This window comes from Carcharhinus amblyrhynchos, unplaced genomic scaffold (assembly GCF_965287045.1).
Source record: "Carcharhinus amblyrhynchos unplaced genomic scaffold, sCarAmb.v2.hapA scaffold_68, whole genome shotgun sequence".
Lineage (NCBI taxonomy): Eukaryota > Metazoa > Chordata > Chondrichthyes > Carcharhiniformes > Carcharhinidae > Carcharhinus > Carcharhinus amblyrhynchos.
This window is the reverse complement of record NW_027649808.1, coordinates 59,520-81,485: the sequence shown is the minus strand read 5'-3', so window position 1 is coordinate 81,485 and position 21,966 is coordinate 59,520. Positions and strand designations below refer to the sequence as shown.

Here is a 21,966-nt window from a genome sequence, read left to right as displayed (position 1 = left end):
TGTGGGGCACTGGTTAAAATCTCTGTTTAGTGTAGGGCACTGTTTAAAATTTCTGTTTAGTGTAGGGTACTGTTTAAAATCTCTGTTTAGTGTAGGGCACTGTTTAAAATCTCTGTTTAGTGTGGGGCACTGGTTAAAATCTCTGTTTAGTGTAGGGCACTGTTTAAAATCTCTGTTCAGTGTAGGGTACTGTTTAAAATCTCTGTTTAGTGTAGGGCACTGTTTAAAATCTCTGTTTAGTGTAGGGCACTGTTTAAAATCTCTGTTTAGTGTAGGGTACTGTTTAAAATCTCTGTTTAGTGTAGAGCACTGTTTAAAATCTCTGTTTAGTGTAGGGCACTGTTTAAAATCTCTGTTTAGTGTGGGGCACTGTTTAAAATCTCTGTTTAGTGTCGGGCACTGTTTAAAATCTCTGTTTAGTGTAGGGCACTGTTTAAAATCTCTGTTTAGTGTGGGGCACTGGTTAAAATCTCTGTTTAGTGTAGGGCACTGTTTAAAATCTCTGTTTAGTGTAGGGCACTGTTTAAAATCCCCGTTTAGTGTAGGGTACTGTTTAAAATCTCTGTTTAGTGTAGGACACTGTTTAAAATCTCTGTTTAGTGTCGGGCACTGTTTAAAATCTCTGTTTAGTGTCGGGCACTGTTTAAAATCTCTGTTTAGTGTAGGGCACTGTTTAAAATCTCTGTTTAGTGTAGGATACTGTTTAAAATCCCCATTTAGTGTAGGGTACTGTTTAAAATCTCTGTTTAGTGTAGGGCATGTCGTGGTTCCCCAGGACGACAAATGATTTTAGCCGATTAGAACAGAGAGTCTGAGTCTTGATCTTCCAAGCAGTAGACTTTATCCTCCAGTACAAGACAATAAAGCCAGGATGTCCAGAACCATCCAATGAATCATTCTGCTTACAGTCTTTTTATACACATTACAGCTCCATATCTCAGAACTCTTCTCTTACCCTTAGATTTCCTTGTTTTAACCATCATTATTTCTGGGCTAGCCCTTTATCTACCCTGCTTGAGATTGGTCCCTCATTAGTACATCTCTTTGCCCTTGAAACCATGGTAGTTCCAGTCTCTGCCCTTATCCAAACTATTCTGTTTCTACAATAATCGTGGTTTAGCTAACTTAGATCAATTAGTGAAGAAAACATGTTTATTTTACTCTCCTTTTTGCTATAGTCACGTATTAAGCTGGACAGCTGGACAATGTCCAGTGTTCCTCAGGAGGCTACTGTCTATATTCATTAATAAGTGTTTACTATACCAACTTTGGTGGGTTACATGGGTAATTATATTGGTTATATTTCATTCAGTCATATCAGTCTGACTACTATACTAATTACATTCGATAACGTACTTTGAGTGCCATGCCGGTTTCACTCCATCTCCCATTTTGAACCTGCTCCATCACACGTATTTCAATTACTAGTATTAGAGCAAATTCTCTTCCAATACTTAAACAACTCACTCAAGAAAAACGCTGAACATTTTGCCGTTCCGGTCTCTGCACTAAACTTTCTGAATCTCAGTGTGTTTATACAGCCGCCAGCACACTCTCCTTTAACTTGGAAGGTTCAAACAATCCGAGAACCTCGGACCCGATTTTCCTGATTGTTGTCTGTTACTCCACCTGCACCGAATTAAACAGCAGGGTTTATCTGTGTGTCTGTTTACAGGGAAAGCAGGTCCCACACCCTGCAGCAGAATGGCCCTGGAAACAAACATAGAACATTCCAGCGCAGTACAGGCCCTTCAGCCCTCGATGTTGCGCCGACCAGTGGAACCAATCTAATGACCCTCTAACCTAAACTATTCCAATATTATCCATATGCCTATCCACTGACCATTCGAACGCCCTTAAAGTTGGCGAGTCCACAACTGCTGCAGGCAGGACATTCCACACCCTTACTACCCTCTGAGTAAAGAACCTACCTCTGGCATCCGTCCTATAATTACCACCCCTTAATTTATACCTATGTCCCCTCGTGTTAGCCATCACCATCCGAGGTAAAAGGCTCTCACTGTCCACCCTATCTAACCCTCTGATCATCTTGTATGCCTCAATTAGGTCACCTTGTAACCTTCTTCTCTCTAATGAAAATAACCTCAAGTCCCTCAGCCTTTCCTCATAAGACCTTCCCACCATACCAGGCAACATCCTGGTAAACCTCCTCTGCACCCTTTCCAATGCCTCCACATCTTTCTTATAATGCGGCGACCAGAACTGTACGCAATACTCCAAGTGCGGCCGCACCAGAGTTTTGTACAGTTGCAACATGACCTCATGGCTCCGAAATTCAATCCCTCTACTAATAAAAGCTAAGACACCGTACGCCTTCTTAACAACCCTATCAACCTGGGTGCCAACTTTCAGGGAGCTATGCACATGTACACAGAGATCTCTCTGCTCGTCAACACTACCAAGAGTCCTTCCATTAGCCCTATATTCTGTACTCCTGTTACTCTTACCAAAGTGAATCACCTCACACTTTTCCGTATTAAACTCCATCTGCCTCCTCTCAGCCCAGCTCTGCAGCTTATCTATGTCCCTCTGCAAACTGTAACATCCATCCTCACTGTCTGCAACTCCTCCAACTTTGGTGTCGTCAGCAAATTTACTAATCCATCCTTCTACACCCTCATCTAGGTCATTTATAAAAATGACAAACAGCAGTGGCCCCAAAACAGATCCCTGAGGTACACCACTTGTAACTGAGCTCCAGGTTGAATATTTCCCATCAAACATCACCCTCTGTCTTCTATCAGCTAGCCAATTCCTGATCCAAACTGCTAAATCACCCTCAATCCCATGCATCCGTACTTTCAGCAGTAGCTTATCATGGGGAACCTTATCAAACACTTTGCTAAAATCCATGTACACCACGTCAACTGCTTTACCCTCATCCACCTCTTTGGTCACCTTCTCAAAGAACTCAATAAGGTTTGTGAGGCATGACCTACCCTTCACAAAACCATGAAGAGTAGGGGAGTAATGGTAATGGGGGACCTCATAGTTAGAGGACAGACTCTTGGTTCTGTGGGTGTGAATGAGTCTCCGGGATGGTAGTCTTCCTCCCTGGTGCCAGGGTCCTGATGTCTCTGAGCGGAGAGAAAGCATCCTAAAAAGAGGGGGAAATTAGACAGGCATCATTGTCCACATCTGTTCAAATGACATCGGCAGAAAGGGCAGGGAGGTCATGCAAGAACAATTTAGGGAGTTAGGAAGAAGAGTAGAAAGCAGGACCTCTAGGGTAGCAATCTCTATAGACAGAGATATAGATACAGATAGGCTGGGAAATCGGGCAGACAAATGGCAGATAGAATTTAATCCAGATAAATGTGAAGTGATGCATTTTGGTTGATCTAATGTAGGGGGGAAGCTATACAATTAATGGCTGAACCATCAGGAGTATAGACACACAGAGGGATCTGGGTGTACAAGTCCACAGATCCTTAAAGGTGGCACCCCAGGTGGGCAAGGTGGTGAAGAAGACATATGCCAGGCTTGCCTTTATTGGACGGGGCATAGAGTGTAAAAGTTGGCATATGATGTTGTAGTTATATAGAACGATGGTTAGGCCCCGTAGGGCCCTGGTGTGATTGTTGTCAGTGCAGACTCGATGGGCTGAATGGCCTCTTTCTGTACTGTCGGGATTCTATGATCCTGTGAGCTGAGCAATTCTTACCCGAGTCTGGGTGTAAATAAATTCTGATGGCTTTACGAATTTGTGCTTAATTGCGTTAAGTGTGAAAGAAAGTTCTTAATTCACTAAGTCAGTGATTATATATAGAATTTTACATTGTTTCTTTGTTTACAACAGTAAAATTATTAAAACAAGTTTATGAACACAAACGTCTGTGGCTGGTAGATCTGAAAGAGATTTGAAAAACAAGCACAGACACTTTTCTCTTGCGATGAAATAGTTATTTATTCGGCAAACAAAGTGCAGCTACTTTGCCCACCATTGAAATAGTAACACATTGAAGGTCAACATAAACTATCCCATAGTGACATCTCAGCGTTCAACTAAACTCAACCGTCCAATCTGCTTTGAGCTCAGCTCGAGTCACGCCATGTCAAGCTGGATAAACCCAAACCACTTGAACCAATGCAGAAACAAAACTGACCCATTGGATTCCATTCAACCCAAAATAATGCAACACTTAAAAAAGCAAAACCATCGTGTCACCGCCGGGAATTACTGGAGCTTTCAATCCAAGCTGAAGGCAGCCTTATGGACAAAGCTTCATTGTGAATAACTCCGGTGCTTTTTTAGTTTTAGCTCCCATACTTCACAGATTGGCAATGTTTAAAATGAGAAAGAATGCCTTTTTCTTTGTTCCACACGATGCTATAAATAAGAGATATTTAGGCCAAATTCACCTGTTAAAACAGCAATGTCATGATGCTGAAGAAGGAAAGGGTTAATGAACTCTGTAATGAACTTTGTAACATGAAGAGATTTGTACGGAGCATTGAATGACTTGTTTTTGTGTATCCCAGACAATAAGAAAAGCAGCTGTCCTTTTTGCCGTACATAAGTTTATGATTTTCCCAGCTAATTGTGTTCTAATTCAGCCAGGATCCATTCTGTGTCTTTTAATAGTGTGTTCTACACATTTTTTTTGTGATCGGATAACAATAAATTCATACATATCTATTATCGATATAAATCCTTATCAATATAAATTGCTGTACAGGTACCTTCGAAACGTAAAATTGTGATTCAGGCCCCTGTACCCTTGTACGTCAGTTCGTGCAAAACCTGTAATCTTGTATGCTGTACGGCCGCTAAACAAATTGCAGATGTGCGTCACATAGAGGGATAGAACAGAGACAGCCGAGGCCTTGAGATACAATGACACGGACAACACAAATGACAAGATCACCAAGGCAGCAACGTTTGTGAGAAACTGCACTGTGGACGTGACCAAGGGCAGGAGTATGTACATAAATATCTGTAACCTGTATTCAGGGAGAAGTCCAGAGAACAGCTGTTAGGATCGTGACTTCACCCACAAGCTTGTGAAAAATTAAACCACTGCACTTTGACTCACTACTAGTCCCAGAGGTGTATTTTACCTATTGTGTAGATTCAGAAAGAGTTTTTTGAATGGTGGGGAAGTCCAGAACTAGGGCTCATAATCTGAGGATCAAAAGCCTTTTGGGACTGAGGTGAAAAGCCATTTCTTCCCCCTGAAAGTGGTGAATGTGTGGAATTCACTACCACAGAAAGTCAGTCAAAGTCAAAACTTTGTGTGATTTCAAGAAGAAATTGGATATAGCTCTTGGGGTTAAATGGATCAAGGGATATGGGGGGAAAGTGGGGATCAGGAAATTGAACTTAGAATCTGACATGATGATAATGAATGATGGAGCAGCTCAAATATCCGAATGGTCTCCTCCTGCTCCCAGTTTCTATGTCTTTATATTAAGAAAAACATCAGTGAAAATATGTCTCAAAATGACAGAATCCCTTCCCTTGTCTTCAGGGAATTTTCGAATTAGAAACTCCGCTGTGATTGTTAAGAGATTTGGAGCGTTAGCTTCTGACTTTGTTTGTTCACCGATTGGAAATAAGTCCAGGCACCAAGGGACCCTGTTTCCCCTTCCCATAAATTAGGGGTTCCTCCTAAAACGTACAAGGCAGAATTTTTTCCAACACACACCAAACCGGCTGGATTGAACAGAGGAGAAAATATCTCCAAGTTTTCTGATGAGGCTCAACATCCTTTCGGCACTTAACAAGGTCAAAAAGATTTACTTCCCCATCCTGGCTGCGATTGGGGTCCCGGGTAAGTCACTGCCTATCTCCAGGGCAATCTAGTATCCTGGAATGATTGGATAGCGTTGTGAGCATTGACCAATGTGAACTGAACTTACATTCTTTCTGTCTTCTTATCTTTTTCTCTCTCCTTTCTTTTGTTCTCGCTCTCTCTCTCTCTTTCTTTCTCTCTCTCTTTCTTTCACTCCTTTTCTTCCTTTCTTCTTTGCTTCTTTATCTGTCGCTCTTTCTCTCTCTCTCTCTCTATCTCTGCTTCTTTCTCTCCCTTTCTGTTTCCTTCTTTCTTTCTTTTTTTTCTTCCTATCTTCCTTTCTGTTTATCTTTTTTCTGAATTCCTCTCCCTTTTTTTCCTGTTCTCTCTTTCTTAGTCTCTTTTTCTCTCTTTCTCTGTTTTTCCTCCCTGTCCTTCTTTCTTTCTTTCATTTTCTCTCTCTCTTTCTTCCTGTCTCTCTTACTTTCTTTCTCACGTTCTTTCTTTCTCTCTCTCTTTCTTTTTTTCTTGTTCTTTCTCTTTCTGTCAATGTTTTTTTTCTTTATGTCTTTCTTTCTTTCTTTCCATCTCTCTTTCTTCCTATCTTCCTTTCTATCTTTTTTCTACATGTCTGTCTTTCATTTTTTTCTCTCTCTTTTTCCTAATTCCCCTTTCTCTCATTCTCTCTTTCTCCATTTCCCTCTTTCTTTCTCCCTGTCTCTCTTTTGACCTTGCTTACGCTCTTTCTTCCTCTCTGCCTTTCTTTTTTTCTCATTCTCTCTGTCTTTCTTTCTTTTATCTTTCTTTCTTCCTGTCTTTCTGCCTCTCTCTCTCTTTCTTTCTTTCTCTCTTTCTCCATTTCCCACTTTGTTTTCTTTCTTTTTCAGTTTATATCTCTCTTTCGTTCTTTCTTTCTTCCTTTCGTTTTATCTTTTTTCCTTTATCTATTCCTTCCTCTCTTTCTTTCTTTCTTTTCTTCTTTCTTTCTTTCTTTCTTTCTTTCCTTGTCTCTTTCTCTTGTTCTTTCTCTCTTTCACTCTATCTCACCCTCACATTTTCTCTTTTTCTCACTTTCTCTTTCTTTCTCTCTTTTCCTTTCCTTTCTCCCTCTCTTTCTTTATTCCTCTCTTTCTTCTTTATTTTCTCTTCTTTTCACAGTCCCTTTCCGTCTTTCACTCTCTCCCTCACACTTACTCTTTCTCTTTCTCTCTCTCTCTTTCTTTCTCTCTCTTTCTGTCTTTCATTCATTCATTTATTCTGTTATCTACACGCTCCGGCACATCGAGGCTCTTCAACAGTGAACTGACATCTCTCCAGGGTCTGCAGCGATGAAATATAATATTTTGTAATATTTAACATCTAACACTGTGTCTTGTATCTGGGTTGGGAAATAGTGCGATTCACAAAATCAGTGATATAAATTATAGAATTCCCACAGTGCAGACGGACGCCATTTGGCCAATTGAGCCTGCAGCGACTCTCCGACAGAGCACATTACACAGACTCTATCACCATAACCTCATGCATTTACCCTAATAATTCCCCAAGTATACTGATATTTGGTCATTAAGGGGCAATTTAGCGTGGCCAATCCATCTTACCTGTAAATCTTTCAACACATTAGTGTTACCCTCCCTCCCTTCTCTAACCAAAAAAAAAGGTGACTGTGAGAAGGTAAATTGAAGGTAAGGGTTTTATAAATGTCCTTATATAATTGAATTGGAGAAGGAGCTTGGCGATCTCCGTCTAATTCGGGAGAATGAGAAGTTTATAGACAGTAGCTTGAGGGAGGTAGTTACCTATCAGAGCACAGGAAATTGGGTTACTGTAAGGAGAGGGAATGGAAATGTGAAAGGACAGGCAGAGCAGGGTTCCCCTGTGGCCATTCCCCCCCACAACAGGCATACGGAATGAGATACTGTAACAGGGCATGATTTACCTGGGACAAGCTACGACAGCCAGATCTCAGATACTGAGTCTGGTTCGGCAGCGCAAAAGGGTGGGAGGGAGAAGAGGAGAGCGGTAGTGATAGGGGACTCGATGGTCAGAGGCACGGACAGGTGGGTCTGTGGTCGGGACAGAGACTCCCGCGTGGTTTGTTGCCTCCCGAGTGCCAGGGTCAGGGATGTCTCTGATCGGGTGCACAGTGTTCTAAACTGGGAAGGTGATCAGCCAGATGTCTGGTACACACCGGTACCAATGACGTAGGTAGGAAGAGTGAGGAGGTCCTAAAGAGAGAGTATAGAGAGCTTGGAAGGAGGTTAAAAAGCAGGAGCCCGAGGGTAGTAATCTCAGGATTGCTGCCTGTACCACATTGCCAGTGAGGGTAAGAGGAGGATGCTTGGGTGGATGAACACGAGGCTGAGGAACTGGTGTAGGGGGCAGGGTTTCCGATTCTTGGATCATTGGCACCTCTTCTGGGGCAGGTGGGACCTGTACAAGAGAGACGGGTTACACCTAAACTACAAGGGGACCAGTATACTCGCAGGGAGGTTTGCTCGTGTTATTGGGGAGCGTTGACACTAGATTTGTAGGGGGATGGGAACCGGAGTGCCAGAGCAGATAGTGGAACAGGGGTAAAAGAACGGGTTAATTCAACCAGAATCACCAATGGAAGGGTTGAGTGTGGTGGAAATAATCTTTTGAGGTGTGTCTGTTTCAATGCCAGGAGTATTGTGGGGAAGGCATGAGCTGAATGATTGACAGGTGGAAATATGACATTTTAGACATTAGAGACACTTGGCTACAGGAGGGGGAGGACTGGAAGCTCAATGTTCCAGGGTTCCAATGTTTCAGGGGTGATAGAGGCAGAGGGATAAAAGGTGGGAGGGTGGCATTGTTGGTCAGGGAAAATGTTACTGCGGTACTCAGGCAGGATAGAGGCCCTCTGGGTGGAGCTGGGAAACAGGAAGGGTCTGACCACATTAATGGGGTTGTATTATAGAACACCCAATAGTCAGTGAGAATTGGAGGAGCAAATCAGCAGAGAGATAGCTGACAACTGCAAGGAGTTGTGATAGTCGGGGATTTTAATCTTCCACATAGAGATCGGGGTTCACATTCTGTATACCTGAAAGAGACTCTATGATGGTATCTTGTCTCCCTGGTGCCAGGGTCCAGGATGACTCTGAACAGGCAGAAAGCATTCTGAAGGGAATGGGAGCACAGGGGAAGGAATCTATACGTGGATCCAGAGGAAATTGGAGAGGTATTAAATGAGTACTTTGCGGCAGTATTCATAAAAGAGTAGGAAATGGTGGATGATGAGTCTGGGACAGGGTGTGTAGGTAGTTTGAGTCATGGTCAGATCTAAAAGGAGGCGGTATTGAGGTTCTTGAGAAACATTAAGGTAGACAAGATCCCAGGGACTGATGGGATATACCCCAGAATACTGAGAGAGGCAAGGAAGGAAATTCCTGGGGCCTTGCTAGAAATCTTTATATCTTCACTGGCTACAGGAGAGGTCCCAGAGGAATGGAGAATATCCAATGCTGTTCCTTTGTTTAAGAAGGGTAGCAAGAATAATCCAGGCAATTACAGGCCAGTGAGACTGACGTCAGTGGTTGGGAAATTATTGGCCAGAATTCTTCGAGACATGATTTCTTCCCAGTTGGAAACACGTGGCCATATTAACGAGAGACAACATGGTTTTGTGAATGGGAAGGAGGTCATGTCTCAGTAACTTGAACAAGATTTTTGAGGAAGTGACAAATAGAATTGATGAGGGTAGGGTAGTGGATGTTGCCTACATGGATTTCAGTAAGGCCTTTGACAAGGTCCCTCATGGCAGACTGGTGTAGAAGGTGAAGTCACATGGGAGCTGGCAAAGTGGATACAGAAATGGCTCTGCCATAGAAGACAGAGGTAGCAGGGGAAGGGTATGATTGTGAATGGAAGACTGTAACCATCGACATTCCTCAGGGATCACTGCTGGGACCATTGCTGTTTGGAATATGTATAAAAGATTGGAGGAAAATATGACTGGTTTGACCAGCAAGTTTGCAGACCACACAATGTTTGATGGATTCACGGATAGCGATGAGGAACATCAGAGAATACAGGAGGATATTGCTTAGTTGGAGATGTGGGCGGAGGAATGGCAGATGGAGTTTAATCCGGAGAAATGTGAGACAATACATTTTGGAATGTCTCATGTAGTAAGTTGCAGAACCCTTTGGAGTATTGATAGACAAAGAGATCTGGGTACACAGGTCACTGCAAGCGGCAACGCAGATGGAAAAGATAATCACAAAGGCATCAGCCAGGGCATTTGGTTCGAAAATTGGCAAGTCGTGTTGTAGCTTTATAGAACATTAGTTAGGCTGCACGTGGAATATAGTGTTCAATTCTGGTCTCCCACACTACCAGAAGGATATCGAGGCTTTGGAGAGGGCACAGAAAAGATTTACCAGGATGTTACCTGGTATGGAGGGCATTAGCTATGAGGAGAGGTTGGAGAAACTTGGTTTGATCTCAAAGGATTGACAGCAGCTAAGGGCCAAACTGATTGAAGCTCACAAGGTTTTGAGGGACATGGACAGAGTGGCTAATCAGGAGCTATTTCCACGGTGAGAAGGGTCACTTGCTCAGGGGGGCAAGCTGCGAGGGGCAAGGCTAAAAGGAAATGTACGAGTCAATTCTTTTACAGAGAGGGGGCTGGTTGCCTGAGACCACTTGAAGAAGAGGGAGTCCCCTCGAAAGCTAGTGAATTTACTATCAAATAAATCGGTTGGACTAAAACCTGGTGTTGTCAGACTTTTTACTGTGCCTGAGACTCACCAGGGGGAGGCAGTGGAAACAGACAGTGAATTATAAGGTTCGTCTGGACAAATACATAGATAGGGTGGGAACAGAAGGACATGATCTCCAGAAGAGTAGGGGGTTTTAGATCAGTCGGGCAGTGTGGTGGTACAGGCTTGGAGGGCTGAGAAGCCTCTTCTTTGTTTTTTTGTTCTTTAATATCCTCACTGCCTTTGGGAATGATTGCTGATTTCTGAACCTATATCCCCTCCACTTCACACCCTGTTTCCCATCCCCTGAACGCTATTCTTAACACCATAAGAAAAGGAAGTGGGAATGAGCCACGTGACACTTCAGGCCTGCTCGTCCGTTCATTTTGATCATGACTGATCATCAAACTCAATATCCTTTCCCCCCCACCCCCCACCTCATAACCCTTCACCCCTTTCGCCCCAATTGCTGTATCAAATTTCTTCTTGAAAAAAAAGTCTCAACTACTTTCCGTGGTAGTGAATCCCAGACACTCACCCCCTCTGGGTGAAGGGATTTCTGTTCACAGAACGCTACAGAGCAGAAACAGGCCCTTCGGCCCATCGAGTCTGCACTAACCACAATCCCACCCAGGCCCTATCCCCATATCCCGACACATTTACCCACTAATCCCTCTAACCTACACATCCCTGGACACTAAGGGGCAATTTTAGCCTGGCCAATCAACCTACCCCGCACATCTCTGGACTGTGGGAAGAAACCGGAGCACCCGGAGGAAACCCATGCAGACACGAGGAGAATGTGCAAACTCCACTCTGTTGAGGTAGTATGGGCAGAAATTAGAAATAGGAGAGGAGAGGTCACCCTGTTGGGAGTCTTTTATAGACCTCCAAAAAGTTCTAGAGAGGTTGAGGAAAGGATTGCAGAGACGATCCTGGTTAGGAGTGAAAGTAATAGGGTAATTGTTATGGGGGATTTTAACTTTACTAACATTGATTGGAATTGTTATAGCTCTAGCTCGTTAGAGGGGTCAGTTTTTGTTCAAAGTGTGCAGGAAGGTTTTTTGACTCAATATGTAGATAGGCCAACTATGAGGCTATATTGGATTTGGTGCTGGGAAATGAGCCAGACCAGGTGCTAGACTTGGAAGTTGGTGTGCTTTTTGGTGATAGTGACCACAATTCGGTTACGTTCACCTTAGTGATGGAAAGGTATAGGCATGAACCTCGGGTCAGTAGTTTTAGCTGGGGGAAGGGTAATTATGAGGCCATTAGGAGAGAATTAGGAAGCATTGGTTGGACTAGGAGATTACAGGGACTAGGAACGTCTGAAATGTGGAGTTTTTTCAAGGAGCAGCTACTGTGGGTCTGTGATAGGTATGTCCCTGTCAGGCAAGGAGGAATTGGTAGGGCTAGGGAACCGTGGTGCACCAAAAAAGTTGATTTGTTGGTTAGGAAGAAGAAGGAGGCTTATGTTCGGATGAGGCTTGAGGGCTCGGGTAGTGCAGTAGAAAGCTTTAGATTGGCTAGGAGGGAGTTGAAGAGGGAGTTAAGAAGGGCTAGAAGAGGGCATGAGATGACTTTGGCTGATAGGATTAAGGAGAATCCTAAGGCGTTCTATAGGTATGTCAAGAACAGAAGGTTGGTCAGGGCAAGATTAGGGCCAGTTACAGACAGTAGGGGGAAGTTGTGTGTGGAACCGGAAGAGATTGGAGAGGCATTGAACCATTATTTCTCTTCGGTGTTCACGCAGGACGATATGAATGTAGCTGAGGAGGTCACTGGGGTGATGGGGTGTAAAATAGAAAGTATTGTAGTTGATACAGAGGATGTGTTGGATATTCTAGATGGGTTGAAAATAGATAAGTCCCCTGGTCCAGACGGGATTTACCCTAGGATTCTATGGGAGGCAAGAGAGGTGATTGCAGAGCCACTGGCTCTGATCTTCAGGTCGTCGTTGGTCTCTGGTATAGTACCGGAAGATTGGAGGACAGCGAATGTTGTCCCATTGTTTAAGAAGGGGAGCAGAGACTTCCCTGGGAATTACAGACCAGTGAGTCTTACTTCTGTAGTGGGCAAGGTTTTAGAAAGAATTATTAGGGATAGGATTTATAGTTATTTGGAGAGTAATGAATTGATTAGAGATAGTCAGCATGGTTTTGTAGCGGGAAGGTCGTGCCTTACTAACCTTATTGAGTTCTTTGAGAAGGTGACCAAAGAGGTTGATAGGGGTAAGGCAGTAGACGTGGTATATATGGATTTTAGTAAGGCGTTTGATAAGGTTCACCATGGTATGCTTCTGCAGAAAATGCAGATGTATGGGATTGGGGGTGATCTAGGGAATTGGATCAGGAATTGGCTATCAGATAGGAGACAGAGGGTGGTGGATGATGGTAATTATTCATCATGGAGTTCGGTTACGAGTGGTGTGCCTCAGGGATCTGTTTTGGGGCCACTGCTGTTTGTAATCTTTATTAATGATCTGGATGAGGGTATAGTTGGGTGGATTAGTAAATTTGCTGATGACACCAAAGTCGGAGGTGTGGTAGGTTGTGAGGAAGGGTGTCGAAGTTTGCAGGGTGACTTGGACAGGTTGCAGAGCTGGGCCGCGAGGTGGCGGATGGAGTTTAATGCGGAGAAGTGTGAGGTAATCCATTTCGGTAGGAATAACAGATGTGTTGAGTATAGGGCTAACGGGAGGACTTTGAATAGAGTGGAGGAGCAGAGGGATCTAGGTGTATGTGTACATAGATCCCTGAAAGTTGGGAATCAAGTAGATAAGGTTGTTAAGAAGGCGTACGGTGTCTTGGCGTTTATTGGTAGGGGGATTGAATTTAGGAGTCGCAGCGTCATGTTGCAACTGTACACAACTCTGGTGCGGCCGCACTTGGAGTACTGTGTGCAGTTCTGGTCCCCACATTACAGGAAGGACGTGGAGGCTTTGGAGAGGGTGCAGAGGAGGTTTACCAGGATGTTGCCTGGTATGCAGGGGAGGTCCTATGAGGAGAGACTGAGGGATTTGGGGTTGTTTTCACTGGAAAGAAGGCGGCTAAGAGGGGATCTTATAGAAACATATAAGATGATTAGAGGTTTAGATAGGGTGGATGGTGATAGCCTGTTTCCTCGGATGGAGAAGTCTAGCACGAGGGGGCATGGCTTTAAATTAAGGGGGGATAGTTATAGGACGGATGTCAGGGGTAGGTTCTTTACCCAGAGGGTGGTGAGGGACTGGAATGCCCTGCCTGCTGCAGTTGTAAATGCGCCTAGTTTGGGGGCGTTTAAGAGATTGGTGGATAGGTTTATGGACGAAAAGGGATTGGTTTAGATTAGTGGGTCAATGTTTTTTTTTAAAAATAAGACTGGTCGGCGCAACATTGTGGGCCGAAGGGCCTGTTCCGCGCTGTAATGTTCTATGTTCTATGTTCCACACAGACAGTGACCCGAGCCGGGAATTTCACATCAATTTGAAAATTTTTACCCCTTATCCTCAAACTCTGACGCCTAATTTTGGGTTCCTCACCATCAGGAACATTCTTTCTGAATCTACCCTGCCTCTGATTTGAAAATAATTGGATTTATTATTGTCTCATGTATTAGTATACAGTGAAAAGTATATCGACAAGTCATACTGTTCTTAGAGAAGGAAAGGAGAGAGTGCAGAATGTAATATTCCAGTCATAGATCGGGTGCCGAGAAAGATCAACTCCGTGTGAGGTCCGTCTTTTCAATAGTTTGATGGCAGCAGGGAAGAAGCTGTTTTTGAGTCGATTTGTACGTGTCTTCAGAACCTTGTTTCTTTCTCCCGACAGAAGGAGGTGGGTATGTCCGGGGTGCCTGGGGTCCTTCATTCTGCTGGGCTGTTTCTCCACTGCAGTGGGAAGTGTAGACAGAGTGAATGGATGGGAGGCTGGCTCCCACCATGGACTGGGTTTCATTCACCACCATTGGTATTTTCCTGCAGTGTTGGGAAGACTAGGAGCCCAGACCGAGCTGTGATACATCCAGAAAGAATGCTTTCCATGGCGCATCGGTAAAAGTTGGTGAGAGTTATGGTGGGCTTGCCAAATTTCCTTAGTCTTCTGAGAAAGTAGAGGCGTTGGTGGGGCTTTCTTATCTATAGCATCACCATGGGGGTAAAGGTTGTTTGTGCCCTTTACAGCTAAATCTTAAAGCTCTCAACCATTTCCACTTCATCCCCATCGATATAGACAGAGGAATTGTGGAAGAGATTATTGTTGTCACACCAGTTCACTCGATTCTCGATCTCATTCCTGTGCTCCTTCTCATCATTGTTTGAGATCCGAATCACTGTGATGGTTTCTTCAGCAAACCAGGAAATCGGGTTGGAGGAGAGTTTGGGCACACAGTCAGAAAGAAGGAGTACATTGGAGATTGAAAACACAGCCTTGTAGGGCACCAGTGTTGAGGATGATGGTAAAGGAAGTGTTGTTGTCTATCCTTACTGATTGCAGTCTGTTAAGGAGTTCAGAATCCAGTTGCAGGGGGATCCTAATTCTGTTGAATTTTATAAGTGTCTATGAGATCCCCTTCTCCCTCGTTTAACCTCCAATGAATATAACCCTATCCCACTTAATGTCTCCTTGTATGACAGTTCTTCCATCCCAGGAATCAGCCAGGTAAATCTTTGTTGTACTCCCTCTATAGCCTTCCTCAGATAAGGACATCTAAATTGTATACAATATTCCAGATGTGGCCTCACCCAGGCCCTGTCCAATTGCACTCAAACACTGCATGGGAGCACAGTGGTGGAGGCGCAGTAGGACAGTGGGTTAGCACTGCTGCTTCACAGCTCCAGGGTCCTGGGTTTGATTCCCGGCTCGGGTCACTGTCTGTGTGGAGTTTGCACGTTCTCCTCGTGTCTGCATGGGTTTCCTCCGGGTGCTCCGGTTTCCTCCCACAGTTCAAAGATGTGTGGGTTAGGCTGATTGGCCATGCTGAGAAATTACCCCTTAGTGTCCAGGGATGCTTAGGTTAGAGGAATATGTTAAGAGGGTTTAATATGTAGGGATATGGGGGCAGGGCCTGGCTGGGATTGTGTTCGGTGCAGACTCGATGGGCCAAAGGGCCTCTTTCTGCACTGTAGGGTTCTATGATTCTATCGCTCTTCCAATTCTCAAATCTTCACAATATAGAGGCCAATTTATCATTTGCCTTCTCTCCTGCCTGCTGGAACTGCAACGCTTGTTTTCACCAGCTGGAGCATGGGGACCCCTGGGTCTGGTTAGACATTTCCCTCTTCTAATTCACAGCCAGTCACTTAATAATCTGCCTTCCCATTTTTGCTACCAAAGTGGATAAATTCACATTTGTCAAATTATTCTTGTAAAATAGCCCTTGATTTCACACATTAACCTCGAATTCCTTCTATTCAATGCCTCTCGTGAAATGAAATTTCATTCAGGTTACGCTGCAACTGCACAGAAACTTAGTTCGGCCTCATTTGGAATATTGTGCACAATTCTGGTCACCACAATACTAGAAGGATGTGGATGCATTCGGAGAGGGTACAGGAAATCTTTGCCTGGATGTTGCCTGGTCTGGAGGGTGTTAGCTATGAGCAGAGTTTCAACAGGCTCAGTTCATTCTCACGGGAATGAAGGCGTTTGAGGGCTGAACTGTTATATTAGGGGTGGCCCGGCGGCACAGTGGTTAGCACTGCTGCTTCACAGCTCCAGGGTTTGGTTCCTGGCTCAGGTCACTGTCTGTGTGGAGTTTGCACATTCTCCTCGTGTCTGCGTGGGTTTCCTCCGAGTACTCCAGTTTCCTCCCACAGTTCAAAGATGTGTGGGTTAGGCTGATTGGCCGTGCTGAGAAATTGCCCCTTAGTGTCCAGGGATGTGTAGGTGGGATGAATGGTTATGATATGTAGGGATATGGGGGTAGGGCCTGGGTAGGATTATGTTCGGTGCAGACTCGGAGGGTCTCTTTCTGCACTGTAGGGTTCTATGATTCTATAAGATTAGGAATGGTGTGAACAGACTGGTGAGTCAGATGCTTTTTTGGAAGGTTCAAAATTCAAGTACCAGGAAATGTAGTTTTAAGGTTCATGGGGAAATGTTTCGAGGAGATGTGTGAGGCAGGTTTATTAAAACAGATGCTGGTGAAGGTCTGGAATGCGCTGCCCAGGGAGGTGGTGTGAGCAGGCACAATACAGACATCTTAGGGGCAACTAAACAAATACATGAATCGGATGGGAATGGAAGGATACAGACTCTGTAATCGCATAGGGTTTAGGCTGATATCCTGATCAGCACAGACTTTGAGGGCCTTTCCTAGGTTCTACTGCTCATTGTTCTTTGTTCTTCCATTGGGAGAAAGATATAAAATTCTGAGATCGTGTACCAACGGACTCAAAAAAACCTTCGTCTATGCATTCTGCATTTGAACGAGCAACTTTGATGACAGTCTGAAAAATAATTGCACTATTTCTTCATCTTCTTTGCAGTGAACATTGTAACGATTGTGATCCTTTCCCGTGGAAAATGTGGTCTCTCTAAATCTGTCACTCGTTACCTGGTGGCCATGTCAGTGGGGGATCTGCTGGTCATTATCCTCGACCTGATATTGAGACAGATTCCCATTGTTTATTGGCAATATTTTTCCTTTCTGCTATTCCTCCCCGTGTGTAACATCCACGCCGTCCTGCTTTATGCAGCCACTGACTGTTCTGTCTGGTTCACCGTCACTTTCACCTTTGATCGATTTGTGGCCATTTGCTGCCCCAAGCTGAAAAGTAAATATTGCAGTGAGAAATCGGCAGCTGTGGTTCTGGGGACAGTGACGGCGCTGAGCTGTTTAAAGAACATTTTCTGGTATTTTATGTTGACTGGAAAGTATTATGTCATGAACTTTCCCTGGTTTTGTTATTCCACATGGGAAGTTATGGGATCTCCTGTCTGGGGAACAATCAAGTTCATCCACCACATCCTAAACCCGGGTGTCCCATTCATCCTGATTCTGCTACTCAATGCATTCACCATCAGACACATTTTAATGAGCAGCAGAGCCCGCAGGAGACTCCGGGCTCACAGCAGTGCAGAGAATCACAGAGACCCAGAAATGGAGAGTCGAAGGAAATCCATCATTTTACTATTTGTTATCTCAGCCAATTTCATTCTGTTATGGTCAACATTTATGGTTTATTCTATTTGGAGGCGGATGTATGATATGGGGTTTCAGTCAGTTTGGTTAGATTCTTATGTTCAAGAATTGGGCTTTGTGCTCCAGCTCCTGAGTTGTTGCACAAACACTGCTATTTACGCCGTGACCCAGACCACATTCAGAGAGCAGTTGAAGAATGTGATCAAATACCCAATCATTCAATTCTGCAAATTATTCAATGATGGGAATGTCCAAATCTTATTTAAAAACTTATAATCTATCACACCAATTGGACAGGAAATCAACCCTTTGTCATCACCTGCCTCCCATTTGCCACACAGGGGAAGTAAGACAGGAAGATGGAAAGAGAGATAAACAAAGAGTGACAGGGAGAAAGAAAATGATAGACAAAAGAAAGACAGAAAAAAAGAAAGACAGAAATAAGGGGAGAAAGGAGGACAAAAAAAAACGAAAAAGAGAAAAATAGATAGAAAAAAAATGACAGAGAGTCAGAGAGCTTGGGACAAAATGAGGGAACTACAACAATGGAGACAGAGTGGGAGATGGTGAGGTAGGAAGTAAGACAGTTGGCAAAATAGACATAGAGAGGGAGAAAAAGGAACAAAGTGAGATGGGGGAATGAAAATAACACGAAGAGAGAGAGAGACAGAGAGACAGAGATAGAAGTGGGGTGGGGGGGTAAGAGAGAGAGAGAGAGAGAGCGAATGAAAGAAATATAATCAGAGAGGGAAAGACCCACAGTGAGAGCATGGGAGCAGAGGGGGAGAGAGAAGCAAAATCTGAGAGAGAGAGAGAGCGAGAGAAGAGAGACAGTGATAGATTCACAGAGGATTCAGGAACTGCAGAGACGGAATAGATGAAACATATTCCATCAGAACCTCACAAAAGCTGGTGTGTGTCTGAACATTCAGTTCTATTATTCAATTCTATTCCATTCTACTCCATTATTCAGACTATTGTTAACAGGAGCTACTGTCGGGTGCAGATGTTTAATCTCGGAGAGTAGGTGCTCATTTACTCCTCCACAAATTAAAAAAAAGATAATCAAGCTAAACAGTGAAGAGGTAGTGGGACAGATTGGTGATGATGTTCCAGATCACTGGGGGTTGGTGGTTTAAATCATTCAGCAGGTCATATTCCAGCGTAAGGTCAGTTTATGCAGTGATTTGTAAAGAACATTGTTACGGTGGCAATGACCCCACATTTCCCCAGGAAATAGCAAGTGTTAAATGGCCAAAATCTGCAGAAAGCTGCAACACAAAAAGATTTGGGAGGGACTTGTGCAGGAAACACAGAAATCTTGCACCCAGGCACTGCAGATAATCAGGAGAGCTAAATGGAATATTGCTCCTTATTTCAAGGGGGGCTAGAGTATAAGAGTCAGAAAATCTCGTTGCAACTGTCCAGGGTACAGGTGAGACCACAGCTGGCCTTCTCAGAGCATTTTTGGAACACTTATATAAGGGAAGATATTATATTGTTGGGGGGCAGTTCAGAGAAGGATGATCCCCAGTATGGAGGGGTTGTCTTATAAAGAACGGTTAAACAGGCTGACACTGAACTCATTTGTGGCACAGTGGTTAGCCCCACGGCCTTTCAGCACCAGAGACCTGAGTTCGATTCTGGCTTTGGTTGACTGTCATGTGGAATTTTAATATTCTCCTCGTGTCTGCATGGGTTTCCTCCAGGTGCTCTGATTTATGCCTACAATGCAAAGGTGTGCATGTTCGGTAGATTGACCATTCTAAACTGTTCCATTGTGTCCACAGATGTGCAGTTTAGAATCACAGAATTATAGCCATATTGTCATCGAGTGCAGAAGAGGCCTTTCCACCCTCTGAGTCTGCACTGGCACACGAGAAACACATGAACTGCCACCAAATCTCATTTCTCAGCACATGGTCAATAGTCCTGAATGTTATAATGTACCAAATGCTCAGCAAATAACATGTTTAAATGATCTGAAGTAACCCGCCTCCACCATTCTCCAGGACAGCACATTCCAGACAGTCTAGGTAAAAAGGTTTATCCTCACATGCCCCCTAACCCTCCTCCCCCTCACCTTCAACCTGTGTCCCTTTGTGACTGACCCTTCAACCAAGTTGCTCCTTATCCACACTGCCCATGTTCCTTATAATCTTGTACACCTCAATCAGGTCACCCCCTCGGTCTTCTTTGTTCCAAAAAAACACAACCAATGCCTATTCAACCTTTCTCTATAACCGAAATGTTCCATCCCAGGCAGCATCCCGGGGAATCTCCTCCGCACCCCCTCCAGCGCAATTACATCCTTCATAATTTGGTGAATAGAAATGCGCACAATATTCCAGCTGTGGCCTCAACAAAGTTCTACACAACTTCAGCAAGACTTCCCTGTTTTTGTAATCTATGCCTTGATTGATAAAGGTAGGTTTCTCCAAAGTCTTTCTTTCATGACCCTAACATGCTCTTCCCAGTTCAGAGATTTGTGGACAAACACACCAACTACCCATTGTTCCACGGAACATCTTCGTGTCCTGCCATCCACTGAATAATTCCTTGTCATATTTGTCCTTCCAAAGTGTATAACCTCACACCTTTCAAGGTTAAATTCTTTCTGCTACTTACCTGCCCATTTGACCGTTCTGTATTTATTTTCTTGTAATCCAAGACACTCAGCATCACTGTTAACCATCCGGCCAATGTTTTGTCATCCGCACACTTACTATTTCTACCCATTATATCGTCATCAATATCATTGATATAAATGATGAATAACAGGGGACCCATCACAGTTACCTGTAGTGCTCTAATAGACCCTGGCTTCCAGTCATTGAAACAGCCTTCTGTCATCACCCTCTGCCTTCTGTAACTGAGCTACAACTTAAATCCACTTTATCAAATTGCCCTGGACCCCGTGTGCCTTTACCTTCCTTACAAGTTTCCCATGTGGAACTTGTCAAAGGCTTTGCTGAAATCCTTACCATCGATACACATTGAGTCACCTCCTGAAAACATTCAAATAAAAATTGTTCAGTATGACCTCCCTCTGATGAAGCCACGCTGACTAACCCTGATCAAGCTTTACATCTCCAAGAGCAGAGAGAAAAAAAATCACTCCTTCAGAAGATTCTCTGATAGTTTTGACACTAAGGAGCAATTTAACGTGACCAATCCACCTAACCTACACAGCTTTCGACACGAGGGGGCAATTCCGCATGGTCAACCCATTGATCTAATGAAATCCATCAAAGGTGCAAAAATACAGAACCAGAACAAGCTCGGGTTCCAGGCTAGACTCACAGAACCCCAGTGACTATGGGAAGGTTTGCAAGACTGGTGGCTCTGATGTCCATCATTATGAAGTGCTTTGAAAGGCACAAATCAGTTCCAGTCTCCCAGACTACCTGGATCCACTACAGTTTGCCTACCACCACGACAGGCCCATAGCAAACACCTGCACTCAACACTGGAACACCTAGAAAACAAATGCGTCGATGTCAGACTCAAATTTATTAACTACAGTTCAGCCTTTAACACCATGATTCCCATGGAACTCATCTCCAAACTTCTTACCCTGGGCCTCAGTACCTCCTTCTGTAACTGGATCATGAATTTCCCAACTCACAGACCACAAGCAGTAAGGACAGGCAACAGCACCTCCTCAACAACCAGCTTCAACACCGGAGCCCCACAAGGTTGTGTCCTCAGCTTCCTACAATACTCCTTATACATTCCAGACTGTGTGGCCAAACTCTCCTCCAGTTCCATTTCCAAGTTTGCTGACGACACCACCGTATCTCAGTCGGATCTCAGACAAAGATGAGACGGGTTATAGGAATGAGAGAAACAATCTGGTGAGAGGGTTTGGCAACAATTATCTGTCGCTCAATGTCAGCACAATGAAGGAGGTTGTCATCGACTTCAAGCAGCGTAAAGGAGAACATCCCCCTGTCTACATCAATGGGGACTAAGTAGAATTGGGTGCGAACGTTATGTTTTTAGGTTCCTAGATCACCAACAACTTGTCCTGGTCCTCCGTGCTGATGCTATAGTTAAGAAAGCTCACCAACGCCTCTACTTTCTCTGAAGACTGAGGAAATTTGGCATATCAGCTCCGACTCTCACTGACGTTTACTGATGCACCATAGAAAGCATTTTTATTTCTGGTTGTATCACAGCTTGGTCTGGGCTCCTGCTCTGCCCAAGACCACAAGGAACTACAGAAGTTCATGAATGTAGCCCAGATCATCACACAAACCAGCCTCCCATCCATCGACTCTGTCTGCACTTCCCGTTGCCTCGGAAAAGCAGCCGGGATAATTAAGGACCCCACACACACCCCGGACATTCTCTCT

The 21,966-nt window shown here is 44.2% G+C and overlaps 1 protein-coding gene across 1 annotated transcript; it reads left to right on the top strand.

Annotated features, from left to right (window-relative positions):
* The first annotated feature begins 5,716 nt into the window (after positions 1-5,716).
* On the top strand, positions 5,717-17,884 carry LOC145337729 (putative G-protein coupled receptor 139). The gene is made up of 2 exons (XM_080182568.1): positions 5,717-5,795; positions 16,953-17,884. Exons 1-2 carry the CDS (start codon positions 5,717-5,719, stop codon positions 17,882-17,884), a joined length of 1,011 nt encoding a protein of 336 aa, XP_080038694.1.
* Positions 17,885-21,966: the final 4,082 nt, after the last annotated feature.